Raw genomic sequence first — 15,760 nt, 5'->3', positions numbered from 1 at the left:
ACATCGGTCGCATCTCGGTAGAGGTTCTCCACCCCATCGCTCCACCCCGATCCCCGCAAATTGGGAGACGCAACCTCCGTATCCGAAAAAGGATCTCGACTGCCCCAAGCATTTGTACGATTGGTTAATCGACCTTCCATCGGCTCTATCACGATTACGCGACCTCGAAGCCCCAGATTTTACGTCTGTGCAACGTTCGGAAATGCTTTGCCAGACGGAAAGTCATGAATAGCCTCTTCAACAGTTTACCCACATCACGAATCGTCACCATATCTCGAGACCCCAACCCTGCTCCAACTCACTTAGCGTGACCCCAGATCTCAGCGTACACTAAATTGACTCGCTACGTGGAGTCATTTGGCCAGCACCTGACTCTCCATGACTGAGCAGTCGCGGCGCAAACATGCCGCAAACAAAGTTTAAGAACGGTGAAGGCCTCGGAGTGGTCGCAGCGTTGCCTTAAGATCCAGCTCCAACTTTGTCTTGCGACTTGCCTTCCTCATTAGTTATTTACCCTTCACAATGGCAGACGGATTTATCGTCCCATCAACGGCTGCGCCAGAGACTGATGCTCAGCACCGGTTGCGTGGGCCCATCCATGCGCAACGCCATGTACGCATCGTGTGTATTGGCGCAGGTGCTTCAGGACTTCTGATGGCATACAAACTGCAAAAGCACTTCACAAATTACAGCCTTCAAGTTTACGAGAAGAATTCCGAAGTTTCGGGCACATGGTTCGAGAACAGATATCCGGGGTAGGTGAAGATCATATTGATTGCTGCGGGGCTTGATGCACCTTTCGCCCCGCGATCTACCGAAGCGACTGCAACGAAGCGGCGCAGTCGACCAACCTCGCTAACATCCGCTTCTAGATGCGCATGCGATGTTCCCTCCCACAACTACACGTGGTCATTCGAGCCCAAATTAGACTGGTCCGCTGTATACGCCAGCTCCAAAGAGATCTTCGCCTATTTCAACGATTTCGCCCGCAAGTACGGTCTACGCAAATACATCAAGACGCAACACCAAGTCGCTGGCGCAATTTGGAACAAGCAAAGGGGCGGATATGATGTGCAGGTCAAAGACCTGGAGAGTGGCCAGACCGTCAACGATCATTGCGACATCTTGATCAATGCAGGCGGCATCTTGAACAACTGGCAATGGCCTGCCATTCCAGGTTTGGACAAATACAAGGGCACATTACTACACACTGCGAATTGGGACGACAACGTCGATCTTAAAGGTCGCCATGTGGGCTTGATTGGGAATGGGTAAGTGTATTATGATTGACCTTTGATTCCGCGACTGACCACTTCAGTTCCTCTGGCATCCAAGTTCTCCCTACCATCCAACCGCACGTCAAGAAAGTTACAACCTTCATCCGCGAACCAACATGGGTCTCACCAGTCCAAGGCCTCGAACAACACGTCTTTACCGATAGCGAAAAGCTCGAATTCGCAACCAAGCCCGGCGCATTGGTTGAATACCGAAAGAACATTGAACGCGGCCTCAACGGCCAATTCGGCATCTTTCTCAAGAACACAAACGTCAACTCCGAGACAGAAGCCTACTTCCGCCAGCAGATGACTGAAAAGCTTAACAACGAATACCTACAAGAGCGCTTGATCCCGAACTGGCATGTTGGGTGCCGAAGACTGACACCAGGTGTTGGCTATCTCGAAGCACTGGGAAAACCCAATGTACAAACTGTCTACGGCGAGATCAACTCCATCACCGAACGCGGCTGCCTATGCGACGACGGCAACGAATACCCCATCGACGTGCTCATCTGCGCCACCGGGTTCAACACATCCTTCAAGCCGCGTTTCCCTGTGATAAACTCCTCCGGTGCCAACTTACAAGATGCCTGGGCTAAAGAACCACGCTCCTACTTTGGCCTCGCCGCCGCCGATTTCCCGAACTACCTCATCTTCCTTGGGCCCAATTGCCCCATTGGTAACGGTCCAGTGCTCAGTGCTATCGAAGCGCAGGCAGACTACATGTGCAAGCTCATCGATCGCTTCCAAACACACAACATCTCGACATTTGCTCCGAGAGCTGAGGCCATCGATGACTTCGTCGCCTTCAAGGACGAATACATGAAGCGTACGGTATGGAACGACGGATGTCGCTCATGGTACAAATCGCTCGGCGCTGACGGCCCTGTGACGGCGCTCTGGCCTGGCTCTACTCTACACTACATCGAGGCGCTCATGGAGCTGAGGCTAGAGGACTGGGATGTCAAATACACTGGCAACAGGTTCTCATGGCTAGGCAATGGATACTCGCAAACGGAGATTGATCCTACGGCCGACTGGGCTTTCTATGTTAGGGATAGAGATGACGATGAGCCAATATCGAGGTTGAGGAAGTTGCAGCTGATCAACAAAAGTGGGACGGTTGAGCCGAGTGAAGGGGTGAACTTTGCAGGCGGAAGGGCCAAGACGGATGCGGTGGTAGAGTCGAAGCTTTAGCGATTCTGTTGTTTCTGTATTTGTGGTGCACAGGAAGGCGTTTTCTATCAAGGTCAGGGGATTTCCAAGGTTGTATGCGTTATGGTACATCATCAGGCGATCAATTCATCTTCAAAGTTGCAAAACATCAAGCGTGCCTACTCAATGTTCTCCACCGTTCCATCACGTACCAGAGCCAATGTCGGAGAAGTCTAGCCTGCCTCGACCGAGCTCCGGAGAGGCCGCGCTGCATCCAATGTATACGGCCCTTGGATGCCATGCGAACACATGCGCACTCCGCGCAAGCAATGAAACGCGATAAACGCGAAAATAGCAAACATGTAACTGCCTTTCGCACGAACGATGAGTGAACCGGTTCAAAATAGACGAGGCGACAGCGACACCCACGCGAGCTGACTTAAGATTTGCGCTAGAGCAGCACGGCTCCCCAACCCGCGGCGCCCGTCGATTCTGCGAACCCACCAGCGAAACACTCCGACACTGCTCGCGACCAGCACCCAATTACTGCACGGGGAAACAGCGACCGAGCCTTTGGAGATCCGGAGAGTGGGAGTTCGTGTTCTTATCTGCGTGTAAGCATTATACATGATCGACAGCGTCAATGAGCGTTGCAGGCGCCTTGCGCAATAGCGTTTCCAGCTGAGGAACGACCTCGTTTGCGAAAGCGAGCAGCGCGGACACAGACGTCACAGGTAGACAAGCAGTGTGCAAACAGTTCTGTTTGACACTACGCGACTCGAAAGATGTTTCTAAACTGTCAGATCAGCTATTTCCAGCTCTCGCTCTACCACTTTTCCTTTCAAACGTGCCAGACACAGAGTATCCGCGTCACAGCTCCACGATTCAACCCTGTGGACATCTCTCGGCTAACGAGGATCGTCCTACCTCACCATCCCCAACCCAGCGCACCAACGCACAGACATTACCTATCCCGGCGCTCGGAAACGGAGACGACGCGTTTCGGTAGCTACTATTTCGATATTGGGCGGACGGATGATCGTCGGCGTAGTACAGGCCATGCGTGGGTAAGCTGTACAACTGTATGGATGTTGGGGTAGAGTGAGGGACGCCATGCCGTGTCAGGGGTGTAAGACATGCATCTTGACTGCGTCTTGACGTTTTGGACAACGGGTTAGGGTCATGGAGAGTAGAGTAGGGGTCTCCAGACGCGAGTAAGACCGGTAAGGAATGAGGAAGCGGGCGAGATGTATATATTCTGCTGCCTTTCACCATGGAGATAGATCATCATCCAGCAAGCTTCTACTTTTCTCATCACCTCAACACAGCCTTACCGACTACTTCTCTTCACTATTACTGCCGGCCAGTTCCTTTAATCCTCTACCAAATCTTCAAACAACAACGAATCAGTCAAGATGCCTACTTCCCAGATCTCCACTCCCCTCAACGGTGTCGATGCCGCTGTCGTCATTGCCGCTCTCCACAACCACGATCTCATGATCAAGACCCTCTGCCCAGCGCTCGTCAGCTACGCTTTCGAGTCCGGCGACAAGACTACTTGCGCTACCTACACCGTGACCGACAAGAAGCCCATTGGCCAGGTACGACTAGTCCTCCCTCTCCACTTTTATTCTTCCTCAACATGACACTGACTCACCACAGACAACCTACAAGCTCACCCTCACCAACGTCTCCGAGGGTGTCGACTCCCTCGTCAACGCTAAGCCCCCCGTTGGTGTCCTCACCATCAGCGGCAAGTGGCGTGTGACTGGCGGCAAGCTCAGCGAGGAGATTGACATTGACGCCAACTTCATGATGAAGAAGGTTGCTAAGAACAACGTCGAGAAGACGCACCCGGAGCAGCACATGAAGCTTTTGGAGGCTGCTCAGGCTTAGATGGGTGGTATGGTTAGATGATGGCGATGGATGAGGAAGGGATGCATTGGATGGAGCATTTGTTTGTTGTTTAAGTTTTGTGTGAGCATTTTGTTTGCGACGGGTGGGATGAGGGTGTACGCATAGCTTGGTGTTCATGTTTGCAATGAAGCATTTTATTGTTATCTATACTACGACTACTGCAAACGTGATGAATACAGACTATGTACTTTGAAAAGATATTTTTGTAGAGCTCGGCTGGATATTCTAGAGCTAAAGATATTATCTACTAGTTTTCTAGAGGCTTTCTAGCTAATATCTGCTAAGGCACAGCCCATCACACAATGCCCATAATCACACTGGTCAGGCCAGATGCTGCAACCACCACACAAGTTCCAGACCGAATTACAGAGCTCGTGATTGTGAGGGCGCCCACCGCGACAGTGAAAGGTAGCCACAGAACACCAACTTTGCATGCTCCCTTCCACGTTCGCCCAATTGTATCCAGGCGTCGCTGTGGCAACAGCTTGCACTTGCACAATTTGAGTGGCAGTCTGCGTTACGTGTTCCATGATCTGCACCACCTGTGTGGTCTGCACAACCTGCGTAGTCTGCACAACCTGAGTGACAGTCGTTTGCACGTACTGAGGGATCTGGACATACTTTGCCACAGTCTGCGTGGTAGTGGTTGCAAAGTACTGAGGGACCTGGACATACGAAGGTACCGTCTGTATCTGCGTAATCACTGCAGTCGCGTGTCGTGTAAACGTCGTGTACGTGGGAATGACCTGGTACGAGGTGCACGAGCCCAGGGTCGGAGTAGCCAAGTTTCGATTCGGCGTCTGGGTTGGAGCAGGCGAAAGTGTAGTCGTAATAGTCACCGTGGCTTGAGCACAGTGTGATTCGCCGTTGCCGCCGTGAGTTGATCCGGGAGCAGTATGGTGGCCGCTACTGTGGCCGCTACCATGACCTCCATGGTGGAATAGAGCGTCGAAAGGGTTCGGAAGACTATGAAGGGGGTTTGGGATATGGTCCAGAATATTTCTGGCGGCACCAGTAGCATCCTTGATCAGTCTGTTTGCCGTGCCCGGAATGATGGAGTCGACACCTTGCATAGCTGACTCAACCGACTGGGACACTGTATCCAAAGCAGGGGAAACGCGGTTCGCGCCTTCTTTGATCTTCCCGCCTAGAGTTTTGGCAAACTCCATGGTATTCCTGTAATGGTTGGTGAACTTAGCCATCATTCCTATGGGATCGGCAGCAGGGTCGAACGGCAACAGCGCAATGCCGTCTACACCTGCGACTGGTAGATTGGCGAGCGTGTTGTGACTTAGTTGAACGAGGTTGCTGATTGCTGGCTTGTTCAATAGTTTGGCTCCTACAGCTTCGGCCAGCTCTGCGGTGTTGGTTGCGAGTTCGCGATTGAGGTATTCGAAAGCTGTGGCCAGACTGCCGGTACTGTCGACCAAGCGAATCGTCTCTTCCATTTGACTTGCAAACTGTACTGCCCGCGCGGTCTCGACCCCCATGTCTTCTAGTTGGCTCACCAAAACTTCTTTGAGACCGCGATTCAGTGAGTTAGCGACCCGACCCGCAACTCCAGCTTCAGCCTCCTTTATGACGTCTTCAACATCGGGGAGAAATTTGTCGCAGATACTCTTAGCCAGAGCAGTTCCAAGACTGTTGGTAACGACGCTACCAATAAACGCACCAGGAACAATGCCTTGCTCCATCTCTGGAGCCGATGTGCCATTTCCATCGGTGCCGTTACCTTGTGGGTAAAGTGTTTTGCCGGCCTCTTGACCAACAACGGCGCCAGCCATGCCCCCTGCTCCATTTATGATAGCGTTGCAAAGACCCCCAGTGACGCCGTTGTCTGCGATGCCGGTCGCAGCAGGAATCAGCAGGGAGCTGATGAAGGCAGCGGCGACAAGGCCATTCTCCTTGTCGGTACGATCTTCGCGAGAAGAAACCGTGAGGTTTGAAGATGGCGCGGCCTCGGCAAGAAGACTGTGGGTGGTAATCCATATCGCGGGTAGGTTACCTAAAGATCCGTCGAGGAGGGCGTTGAAGTCGATTTGGAGATCTGGCTCGATGGGTTGTCGTGCCGTTAAGTGGCCAGCCGGTGCTATGGGTACACCTGCGGTTAAGCCGGTGAGACAGAACGTTGCCCATGCAGAGCGGTAAATGCTCTGGACCAGATGCATTTTGAAAAACTGGAGGTCTCTGTCGAACTAGGCTTTGTTGTTGTCTGTAAGTCGGATTTAGTCTTTACTGGTGATGTTAAAAGTGTATCGAAATCTGAATCTAGACACAAGCTTGGAATGAAAACATTTGAGGGGATTGCATATGCTTTTATAATAAGTACAGTCCAAGCACAGTGGAGCTATGCAGTTCGTGTGCCAAATCTCGCAATGCTGTACCGTAGTTACCATGTCCCGGTCTTCGCTCCAAACCCTAACGAAGTATTGAAGCTTTTTCATGTTTACCATGGTTCGGTGAGAATGCGAATCGGATAGGGAATCGCTATGAATTTGGAGTGGTCGTAAACGAGGACGGTAGTCGTGGGTCTCGACACGAACCTTGGAAACCATGGTTGAGGCTAGCGAATGCCAAAGTCGCGAGCCTACCCCCGCTTGCACCAATGAACATGCTCTTCACACGAGCCTGAACTATGGTCACTGAAATGCTCGGTTCAGTCTCACTGTTGTTAGAGCCTTCATCATCTTCTTGTAATACTTGAGTCATACTGAATTCAGGTTGACTACCGGTTGCGAGGCTCTCCCACAGTCGAAGATAAATCCACACTAATCATCGTTGAACCTGCCAGGTAGTCGCCACATCCAGTCGCAGTCACCCTGCCCTGAACATTGGTGTATAAAGTCAGTGTATATCTTCACACGCAGTTCGTACAGAGACACTCACAGCCGGTGTACCAGTCCAGAACCTCTGTGTAGTCACTTGTCGCTCGGAACTCTGCCAAAGATATGGGAAGGGATTCGCTGCGCGTGCTTTCATCATCACGAATCTTGCGTGTTCGGCGGAAGCAACGCGCGGGCGGCATCTCTTTTCCGCGATTTCTGACCTGTAATTCTTTGCTGTTCGTGACCTGGTTTTCCATGCCCAGTACGAGCGTGTCCAGGGATGGACAGCTAGATTGGTTTTCTAGATGCGCAAAGAAATCTTTTGCAAATAGATGAGCTTGGCGCTCGATGTCTCCATAAACATCGTCACTCTCCTCTCCGAAATTGCAGCAGTCGTGACCCCACCTTTCCCGAAGTTGAAGGGTGCGTAGCTTGGTCAATTTGCAGATGGGTGACTGTATATATGTTAGAGATGGAACGTGAAATCAGATACTGTACAGTCTTACCAAGTCTGGATCGAACCCGCCTTTGTAATTCAACATTATACCTGAGCTAAGATTGAACGCGAGTTGTTCCAAGTTTGGACATGCTAGAGATATCTCTTCCCAAAATGGTGGTTCGCTGTCATCTAAGCGCCCTCTAGTGTCCCACATGTGTATCGAGAGAACAACAAGCTGCTGTCCAACAATCGCCAGAATTTGCTTGAAGGACTCCAACGTGAAATCTATCCACCCCCTATCACTCCACTGCAAACACAGACTTTTCAATTCAGGACAGCGGCTAATCAACTCTTCGACGGCGTCATCGTCCTCTTCGTAGGGAGTATCATCGTCCGGGTCTTCCACCTCGTCGTCGTCGACTAGCTCCAGTCCTAGATGTTTCAACGATAAGTCCTGGTCGCCAAGCTCATGTACCAAATTGGAGATGAACCTTTGGCTGCAGGAACATGCCCAAAGAGTCAAATGTGTGAGCTGAGGAAACGATATAATCTTGCTGAGTCCGTATGTATCGATGCCGAGAGGGATTCCGGATATTGAAAGTTGGCGAAGCTTCTCTAGGCGCCCATACGATTCGTCTAGAGACGAAAAGGCTTCGGCGAGTCTTCGGCTAAGATCGTGTGAATACCTATCAAACTTGGTTCCAAGGTACAGTCTCTCCAGATCGTTATACTTGCCGATGTCCTCCAGGGAGTCCAGAAAGTTCTCTTCCTCCAATTCCGACCAGGTTTCTTCTGGATGGGGGAGCCAGAGGTCCGCAGTTCGCACACAGTCGAGGTATTGTAATTGAAATAGGTCCTCGAGTCTTAGGTGTACGTGTTTTAATGTGCCCATTTGTTGAAGGAAAAATTCGCGGGCTATATTCGAAGGCAACGGTAGGGTCGAGAGGAACCTATCACAATTCAGTAAAGTTCTGACATGACAGTCCGCGAGGTTATGACGAGAGCATGCCACAGGCTGGCATGTGCAGCATTCCGAAGATCGAGGACGCACCGAAAAGATTGTAGGCAGTCCGGAGGGAAATAGTCTAGTATCGCTTCTATCGCGCTACTTTGAGCAGATGTCAACCTGCCTTCACGGTCGAAGCGTCGATGCGGCTTGGTCTGGAACTCGGGAGCTTCTGCTGGGGGAAGGCTGTCCATCAACGTCAAGCTCCTTGTAGCGTCAAGATGCGCCTCGGCACCTGCGGCCATGCAATTCTCGAAGCGTGCCACTTCCGATGGATCGAGTACGTTGATGGTGACCTTCCGATACAGTCGAGGCCTGGCGAGGTCGCATAGCGCTTTCGACGTCAGACATAGGGCCTGGAGGTGCGAAGGCAAGTGGATCTGCTGGACTTAGCACATCGGCCGATGGGAGGTGTCTCAGGGTCCCCGCGCATACATAATCCAATATCAGAAGATGTACATCTGCCGGCAGCACCGGGAGGGTCGACATGGTCGCGTGCATTTGTTGAGCAGGTCGAGTGGAGGAACGACGCGTGGGCGCGTCCAACGCCGCGGGCGGGGCGGCGCGTGCTAGGCTCTTGGCGCTCAGGTACCCCCTGAGAACGGCTTGTAGGTTGCCGGCTTACCCAGGTACTTCCGCCCGAACCACAACATCCACCTTTTCACATACCGCCCATTACATTTATTATGCCGTCGCATTTGATGCACTCCCAGATTTCGTACAAGACATTGCAGCTTGATTCTTAGGAGCTAAGCTATGTACAATATTGCTCCGTGTTGAGAGTCATCAGGATCAGCCACGCATGTGACACGGCCCACGACACTACGCTGTCTTTTCTCCCCATGGCAATTTACTCCTCGGAGAGAACGTCCTTCTTCTCCTTCGGGGGCCTCATTCCACAGTACAAGCAAGTATCGGGGTATCCTGTCCATGGGCTTCCTTTGACCGGTACACCACCATCTGCCGTCCACATATTTACGGGTTGAGGATTCTGTCTCGCGCGGGGATTGACGCCGACATCGATGGTAGCGTAGAGCCCATCTTCGATAGTCTTGCCAATGAGCGAAATCTTCATCACTGGGTCGTCGCCACCCTGCTTCGCCATGTTGAAGAGCGCATCAACTGCGTTGGTGGTGATGGCTTGCTTGTTCGTGTTGTAAGGAGAAGTCTTCTCAACTTGGCCTAGGAAGTTCTGCTCGATATAGAACTGACCGACATGCGAAATCGTGCCGCCTTGAATGGTATTGTTGGGAAGAAGCTTAGCACCATGGTGGATGATGGCTAGGGTTGTCAGTATTGAGACGTTGGTAAAAGACAGGAGTGAAGCGTACTGTGGAGATGGTTCGTGCGGCCGACGTAGTGTCCTGGGATAACGGTAATGAAGGTAGCGGTGCCATTGGCGCCGGTGGGTTGCACGCCGCGAAGAGCATTGGTCGCGATAGCGGTAGCAGAACCGTCACCGTTGCCCTTCGCCTGAACACCCGTGTAGACACCAGTGGCGTTACTTCCCCACATCTCAACGTAGGCATCGGTGACAGGCTTGCAAGATGAAGTGTCGATAACGTTGACGTCCAAGTGGGTGATGGCACCCTTCTCTCCGGTCAAAAGGTCCTGGCGAACGAGCTCACCGGTGACCCCTATCAGTTTGTAAGCCAACCTGTCTCAAGAGATGCAACCTTCTCCACTTACAGTATGGACCCTCAGTGGATTCAGGGTCAAGCGTGCATGCTGCCTCGGCACCGTAGCTTTCCTCGACTTCAGCGACGTCACGACGGACGAACTCGTGTTCTTTTGCGAAACCAGCTGCAACCCGAAGCTCGTGGAGCCTTGCCTCACGCCTCTGGTGCTGCTCCCGGACCCACCCGGTCTCGACGAGATCCCTTTTACACGCCTGAACACTTCGACGGTTGGGATGATCCAAATGAGCCTGCCTCCTCAAGATCTCCTTGTTGGTGTTGCCACCAGGATGCGCGACAACACCGGTAGCCAAGAGAATGGCAGCGAGGGCTTGTGTGAGCTGAACCATGATGTCTGCAAATGCTCTGTGGACGTGAGGAGGCTCAAGGTGATCTCAAGATGCCATGTAGTCGGCCTTCTTATACTTTCCGGTTGCTGCGCCTTGGTGCGGTATTCCTGCAGGTGCTAATGACATCCTTCTGGATCTACACATCTGTGCTGTCGCTGTTCTCGTCACCGCGCAGTCTAAACTGCGTTCCCTGTTGTGTGCTACTCTCCACAGATTGTCTAGGATGAGGTCCATAATCAACATGGCTGTGATAGGCAGCGGCAATTGCTCGCTTCGGTACACGCGCCGCAGCTAGATTAGCGTTCATCTAGTGCCCGATCTTGGCGGCGGAGTGCATGCGGCATGGTAGTCTTGGTACGACTCTCCAGGACGACGTGTGGCTAATGTCGACCAGTCGTATATTAACCGGAAGTGCTGCGCGTGGTGATCGGTAGTTGAATGCGGTGTGATGCGTCCGCATAATGATGCAAATCTGGATCTATACATCTAAAAATGCACAAGCGAGCATCCCCAAGCTTGTACAGGTAAATACCTTCTGGTTCGAGGTTGGTGGAATGCTGTTTGATGCTGCATCTGAAGACAGATACAAACTCGTTGAATCTACTTAGCCAGTCTCGGTTAAGCGAGGGGAGGGCGGTCGGATTTTACTGGGGCTTACACATGTATAGTCGGGCGGCCAAGACACCATCTGGATATACTTTTGCATTGATGAAAACCGGCAGGCTCGTAAGGTGGAGCAAATGGCATGACCCGTATTTCTCAGCACCAACAATGTCTTCGAACGGGTCGGGCCTATGGAGCCGAGTGTGCGTGTCTCATGTGCCTGGATGGATGCAGATCCTGGCAGCTGCCATATGTGACATGGGACTGGAGATGTCACGTAGCTGGGAGCAGCGCTCTGTACATGGCTCGATCTTCTACCCACGTTCACCGCGGAATGATTTCCACTTGTCGTAAAGCCGGTGACATGCTTCTTACCGGGCTCTAGCAGTCGAGACCGTGAGACCGACTCCTCTTACTCCTCGGAGCACTCGCTCGAGAACAGCCACTCGGTTCCGAGAGGTGGACTGTCCTTGCGGTGTCTTCGGACGATACTCTCCCCCTCTTCGACGACATTCATTCACTCCTGAGCGCTCAAATTAGCACGTATATTGTCGAAGTTTCCGTAAGGTGATTATGGTGAGCAGACCGCGCATCGTCAGCACCCCCGTCATAGGCTATGGATATCCGGCAGCCCAAGCGGCGATATGCCACTAGCAGGAGCGTGCTTGAGGCGAGTACGCGTGATTGAGGTAGCAGTATCGGGAGCCTTGATACGCAGGTTTGGAAGGTGAGTGGCTTTCGCACAATAGAGAGCTCGGAAGACACACGTGCCAGGGGCATTGCGGGGTGCGTAAGAGCTCATCATCAGTATTGCTGCCGCAGCCGGCATAAGGCAACCAAAGAAGACAATAACGCGACTATGCTCTGCAAGAGATATTAGCAGTACAGGAACTTCCTTGCTAGGTCCTCTATCTGTGCGTAAAGCCGCTCTTGCGCGCCGGCAGAAAGTGCCTAGTCATGGCTCACCCTGCGTGGGTTTCAAGGTGTCGCTGCAAGGAAGGAGCAGCCTGCGACTCCTGAACGGAAAACACAGACCTGCTGCTCTTGGAGTTGTGGCAGTAGGTATAGTAACGTGACGTAAGCTTCGCGATTTTCTGGAGGCTGGAGCTTCGCAGTCCGGAATGTTCTCCATGAGCTAAGAACTGCGCTAGTCGCCATCCAGGTCTGTGCAAGCGACCTCGACAGCCTGGAGCCGTGCCTTCCGCACTCCTGGCCGAAACACGATCCTCGACAGCTGAAACCTACAACGCCAGGACAGCCCCGACACCAGCGTCTTGACGATGTTTGGTAGTCCTTCTCGCATGCTCACCGTGACGCGATTAGCCCAGCGCCACACCTCCGTTGCACATTGAGCGAATGGTAATGCTCATCAGCTCCGTGCCCCTGGCGGCACTCCTTATAGTATCAGCATCGCATGCCTGCGAAGTTAACTACAGTGGCGAAACGGGTTGGCGTCTGAGGGTGATGAGGAAACGACGAAACATTGCAATGCTTTTGCAAAATCAATATAGGCGTTCATGCTCGCTAGCACTAACTTTCTTTACTTGACCGTCGTCATTCCAGCTTTCTCACGCACGCATACAGCAAGATGACCACTTTTCTCAACTCTCCAAACACCCCCTCCAAACCCGCACATACATTCTACCATGACGACAGCGCATCTCGGAGCCACAAGGCAAATCTGTCTGGCGCAACTATGCTGGACTTGTTGAGTGGCCCCGAAGGATCCATCGCCGCAGCATATGAGTCTTCGAGCATGCACCAGCGTTCTTCCAGGTCAAGGCGGCCATCCCAAGCCTCGATCACCAAATCTCAATTGCGCCAGACGAACCGCACTCTGATTGAGATCATACACAATGTTCAGGCCGAGCTAGCGACACAGAGAGAGGCAATGCTCGACATGCAAACGCGAATCCTCCAGCTCGAAAGTGCCTCGCAGATATACAACCAGGACCTTGGCCCGCGTCATACAATCGCCGGCCACCGCAAACGGTCTCAAATCAGAAGCGCAGAGGGCGCTACACGCGAAACGCAGGGACGTTGGGACGCATACCAGAAAGATGTAGACATGCTTGGCCCTCCTCTTATCGCGAACGAGTTCTGGAAGTCACCTAGTCGTTTCTCTGGCTTCAACTTCAACTTCGATCTACTTGAGACGATACCGAAGTCTCTACACCCCCCTCCTCCAGATGTGGATGATGTTCCGAGTCTTTCTCCAGATGAGCAGCCAGAAACATATACGCCAGGGCTTCGCCGGATTCCCGCCAGAATTACCCGGATCAAGACATCCGATCCCACTACGATGTATCATGATGCGGTGAGCGACATCAAAGAACACGTCGTAGAGTTCGAAAAAATCAATGCCCCCATGCCTGTCAAGCTCCAGACACCGCCACGAAGTTCACGCAGCAAGTTGACATCGATGTACAGCCGGGATGATGAAATTACGGCATTACCCCGGATTCCCTTCCAGCCGGCACCAAGCACACATAACTCACATCGCAGCTTGATGGGTATCAAAAGCTTGCTATTGTACAGGACATCATCGAGGAGTCAGAAATCTGACTACCCTCCATCGGATCATCGACGTTCAGGCTCTTCTTTACGCTGTTGAGTACAGGTTGGCATCGCAGCGCAAGAGTGACGTTTGTATTGGTAGCAAGAGAACCGAAGAGAAGGGAACTATGAATTAGAGTCGAAAGGGAATAGTTTGCGATAGACGTGTACGTGTTATGAGGAATCTATTACGCTGTGTTACCATCGCCGTTAGTCTGGACCACAGCTTCCAACGCTTTCTTACAAGTTAAGTGCGCCATTCCGAAATATAGTTCAGAGAAATGCATACAATATGTCACCTGAACAGGCTCTTTCATCATGACTGTGAAGTGACAAATGCATGACCTCGTGGACGAGCAAATAGCGTGAACATGCCTCGGAGTTAAGGCGGCTTGGCATTTCTCGCGCTTTCCACCACGCAAAACGTCATTACCCGTTACATATATCATCGCGCCGCCTTCCACCTCCCCATCGACAACGACATCGCAAAGGCACACACACATCATGGCGTCCCTCTTACGGAGACCCTTCGCCATCACGGCAACATTGCGACAAGCATCGCCGAAAGCACCGCAGACCCTCACGATCCGCGCATTCCACAACACGCCACTGAAGCAGCAGTCGCACTTCTTCCGCCCCGCAAAGCCCACGGTATCGACATCGCACAATGTTTCCAAGTTCCAGCAAGCGTTCCGACGCGGATACCAGCAGGCTGCATACAACCCGGTGGCGCAGGGCGACTTGCGACAGCGCATGCTGTATGGAGCCGGCATCTTCGGTGCCACCCTTCTAGGCATCAACTTTATCTTCAACCGCGAGACCCGCGAGGACGGCGGCATGCCGCCATTCGAGCGCGAATACCTCAACGACACCTTCATGCACACTGGCCTCGGTATTGGAATGATCGGCATTGCTGCCCGCGCGCTGCACATGAACGGCTGGAGCTTCAGGCTTATGAGCGCAAACCCATGGCTGGTACTCGGAGTTGGCCTGGTTGGAAGCATTGGCACAATGTATGGCACCATGGCTACCTCGCCGTCTAAGTAAGTGTGGATATCGATATTGTGTTGTGGAGTAGACATGCTAACCCGACGCAGCTACGTCCAAAAGTACGCCCTCTGGACTGCCTTCAACGGTACTCAAGCCCTCCTCCTGTCGCCCCTCTTCTTCATGCACCCTGCCATCCTCGCTCGCGCCGGTCTCTACACTGCCGGAATGATGGGTTCAATTGCTTTCGTTGGTAAGTTGTGGCCCGTACGAAGTGCATGGAAGATACACACACTGACTTTTTATTTCCAGGTGCGACCGCAAAGACAGACAAGTACCTCTACCTAGGCGCACCGCTTTTGGGCGGCGTGGCCATTGTGGCGCTTTCTGGCCTCGCTCCACTCGTCATTCCCGCCACCGCTGCTCGCACACTTATGTTCACCGAGAACATCTGGCTATATGGAGGTCTTGCAGTATTTGGTCAGGCTCTTTCCCCTTGTATCAATTGCCTGTAAGACATACACTGACCGTTTTACTAGGAGGCTTCACGCTCTACGACGTGCAGAAGGTGCTGAACCATGCGCGCCAGGCCGAGCGCGGCTTGATCCCCAAGGATCCCGTCAACGAGTCCATCTCGCTCGAGCTGGACTTCATCAACATCTTCGTCCGCATGGTACAGATTCTGGGCATGAGCCAGAACAGGAGGAAATAAACATCTTGGAATAATGGCATAGGGAAGCCTGCAGGTTACTTAGGAGACTTGCTCGTTCTTCATCTTCGTTGAATATGCTATGAGTTTTGGCTATAGCTGTATATAACTCCTCTCTTTGGGCTTTTTGCGCTGATACATACCACAAATGAGCAAAAACAGTTGAAATCACTCCCTCATATACGTCTTTCCGATTTACTAGTCGAAGGCGGTCCGTCGCGCTGTATCTGTAATTATGCCCGATTATCTGTCACCCTGTA

General features: G+C 52.4%; 7 protein-coding genes across 7 annotated transcripts; 4 read left to right on the top strand and 3 right to left on the bottom strand.

Annotated features, from left to right (window-relative positions):
* Window positions 1–522: 522 nt before the first annotated feature.
* J4E85_009700 (uncharacterized protein) lies at window positions 523–2,474 on the top strand (the record flags this gene model as incomplete). Its single annotated transcript, XM_051473918.1, has 3 exons — window positions 523–755; window positions 873–1,271; window positions 1,319–2,474. The coding sequence occupies 3 exons, from the start codon at window positions 523–525 to the stop codon at window positions 2,472–2,474; spliced, it is 1,788 nt and encodes a 595-aa protein (XP_051322322.1).
* A 1,373-nt stretch (window positions 2,475–3,847) lies between these two features.
* J4E85_009699 (uncharacterized protein) lies at window positions 3,848–4,328 on the top strand (the record flags this gene model as incomplete). The annotated part of the gene is made up of 2 exons (XM_051473917.1): window positions 3,848–4,033; window positions 4,095–4,328. 2 exons carry the CDS (start codon window positions 3,848–3,850, stop codon window positions 4,326–4,328), a joined length of 420 nt encoding a protein of 139 aa, XP_051322321.1.
* Window positions 4,329–4,866: 538 nt separating this feature from the next.
* J4E85_009698 (uncharacterized protein) lies at window positions 4,867–6,517 on the bottom strand (the record flags this gene model as incomplete). The annotated part of the gene is made up of 2 exons (XM_051473916.1): window positions 4,867–4,882; window positions 4,971–6,517. 2 exons carry the CDS (start codon window positions 6,515–6,517, stop codon window positions 4,867–4,869), a joined length of 1,563 nt encoding a protein of 520 aa, XP_051322320.1.
* Window positions 6,518–7,659: 1,142 nt separating this feature from the next.
* Window positions 7,660–9,108, bottom strand: J4E85_009697 (uncharacterized protein; the record flags this gene model as incomplete). Its single annotated transcript, XM_051473915.1, has 3 exons — window positions 7,660–8,476; window positions 8,740–8,999; window positions 9,079–9,108. The coding sequence occupies 3 exons, from the start codon at window positions 9,106–9,108 to the stop codon at window positions 7,660–7,662; spliced, it is 1,107 nt and encodes a 368-aa protein (XP_051322319.1).
* A 361-nt stretch (window positions 9,109–9,469) lies between these two features.
* J4E85_009696 (uncharacterized protein) lies at window positions 9,470–10,645 on the bottom strand (the record flags this gene model as incomplete). The annotated part of the gene is made up of 3 exons (XM_051473914.1): window positions 9,470–9,900; window positions 9,951–10,256; window positions 10,309–10,645. 3 exons carry the CDS (start codon window positions 10,643–10,645, stop codon window positions 9,470–9,472), a joined length of 1,074 nt encoding a protein of 357 aa, XP_051322318.1.
* Window positions 10,646–12,836: 2,191 nt separating this feature from the next.
* J4E85_009695 (uncharacterized protein) lies at window positions 12,837–13,862 on the top strand (the record flags this gene model as incomplete). The annotated part of the gene is made up of 1 exon (XM_051473913.1): window positions 12,837–13,862. One exon carries the CDS (start codon window positions 12,837–12,839, stop codon window positions 13,860–13,862), a length of 1,026 nt encoding a protein of 341 aa, XP_051322317.1.
* Window positions 13,863–14,308: 446 nt separating this feature from the next.
* J4E85_009694 (uncharacterized protein) lies at window positions 14,309–15,503 on the top strand (the record flags this gene model as incomplete). Its single annotated transcript, XM_051473912.1, has 4 exons — window positions 14,309–14,847; window positions 14,902–15,044; window positions 15,104–15,271; window positions 15,331–15,503. The coding sequence occupies 4 exons, from the start codon at window positions 14,309–14,311 to the stop codon at window positions 15,501–15,503; spliced, it is 1,023 nt and encodes a 340-aa protein (XP_051322316.1).
* Window positions 15,504–15,760: the final 257 nt, after the last annotated feature.

The sequence above is a fragment of the Alternaria conjuncta genome, assembly GCF_024043145.1.
Source record: "Alternaria conjuncta strain BMP 0040 chromosome Unknown scaffold_18, whole genome shotgun sequence".
In the NCBI taxonomy this organism is placed as follows: domain Eukaryota; kingdom Fungi; phylum Ascomycota; class Dothideomycetes; order Pleosporales; family Pleosporaceae; genus Alternaria; species Alternaria conjuncta.
The sequence above is the reverse complement of the archived record's forward strand: the minus strand, read 5'-3'. Positions and strand labels throughout refer to the sequence as shown.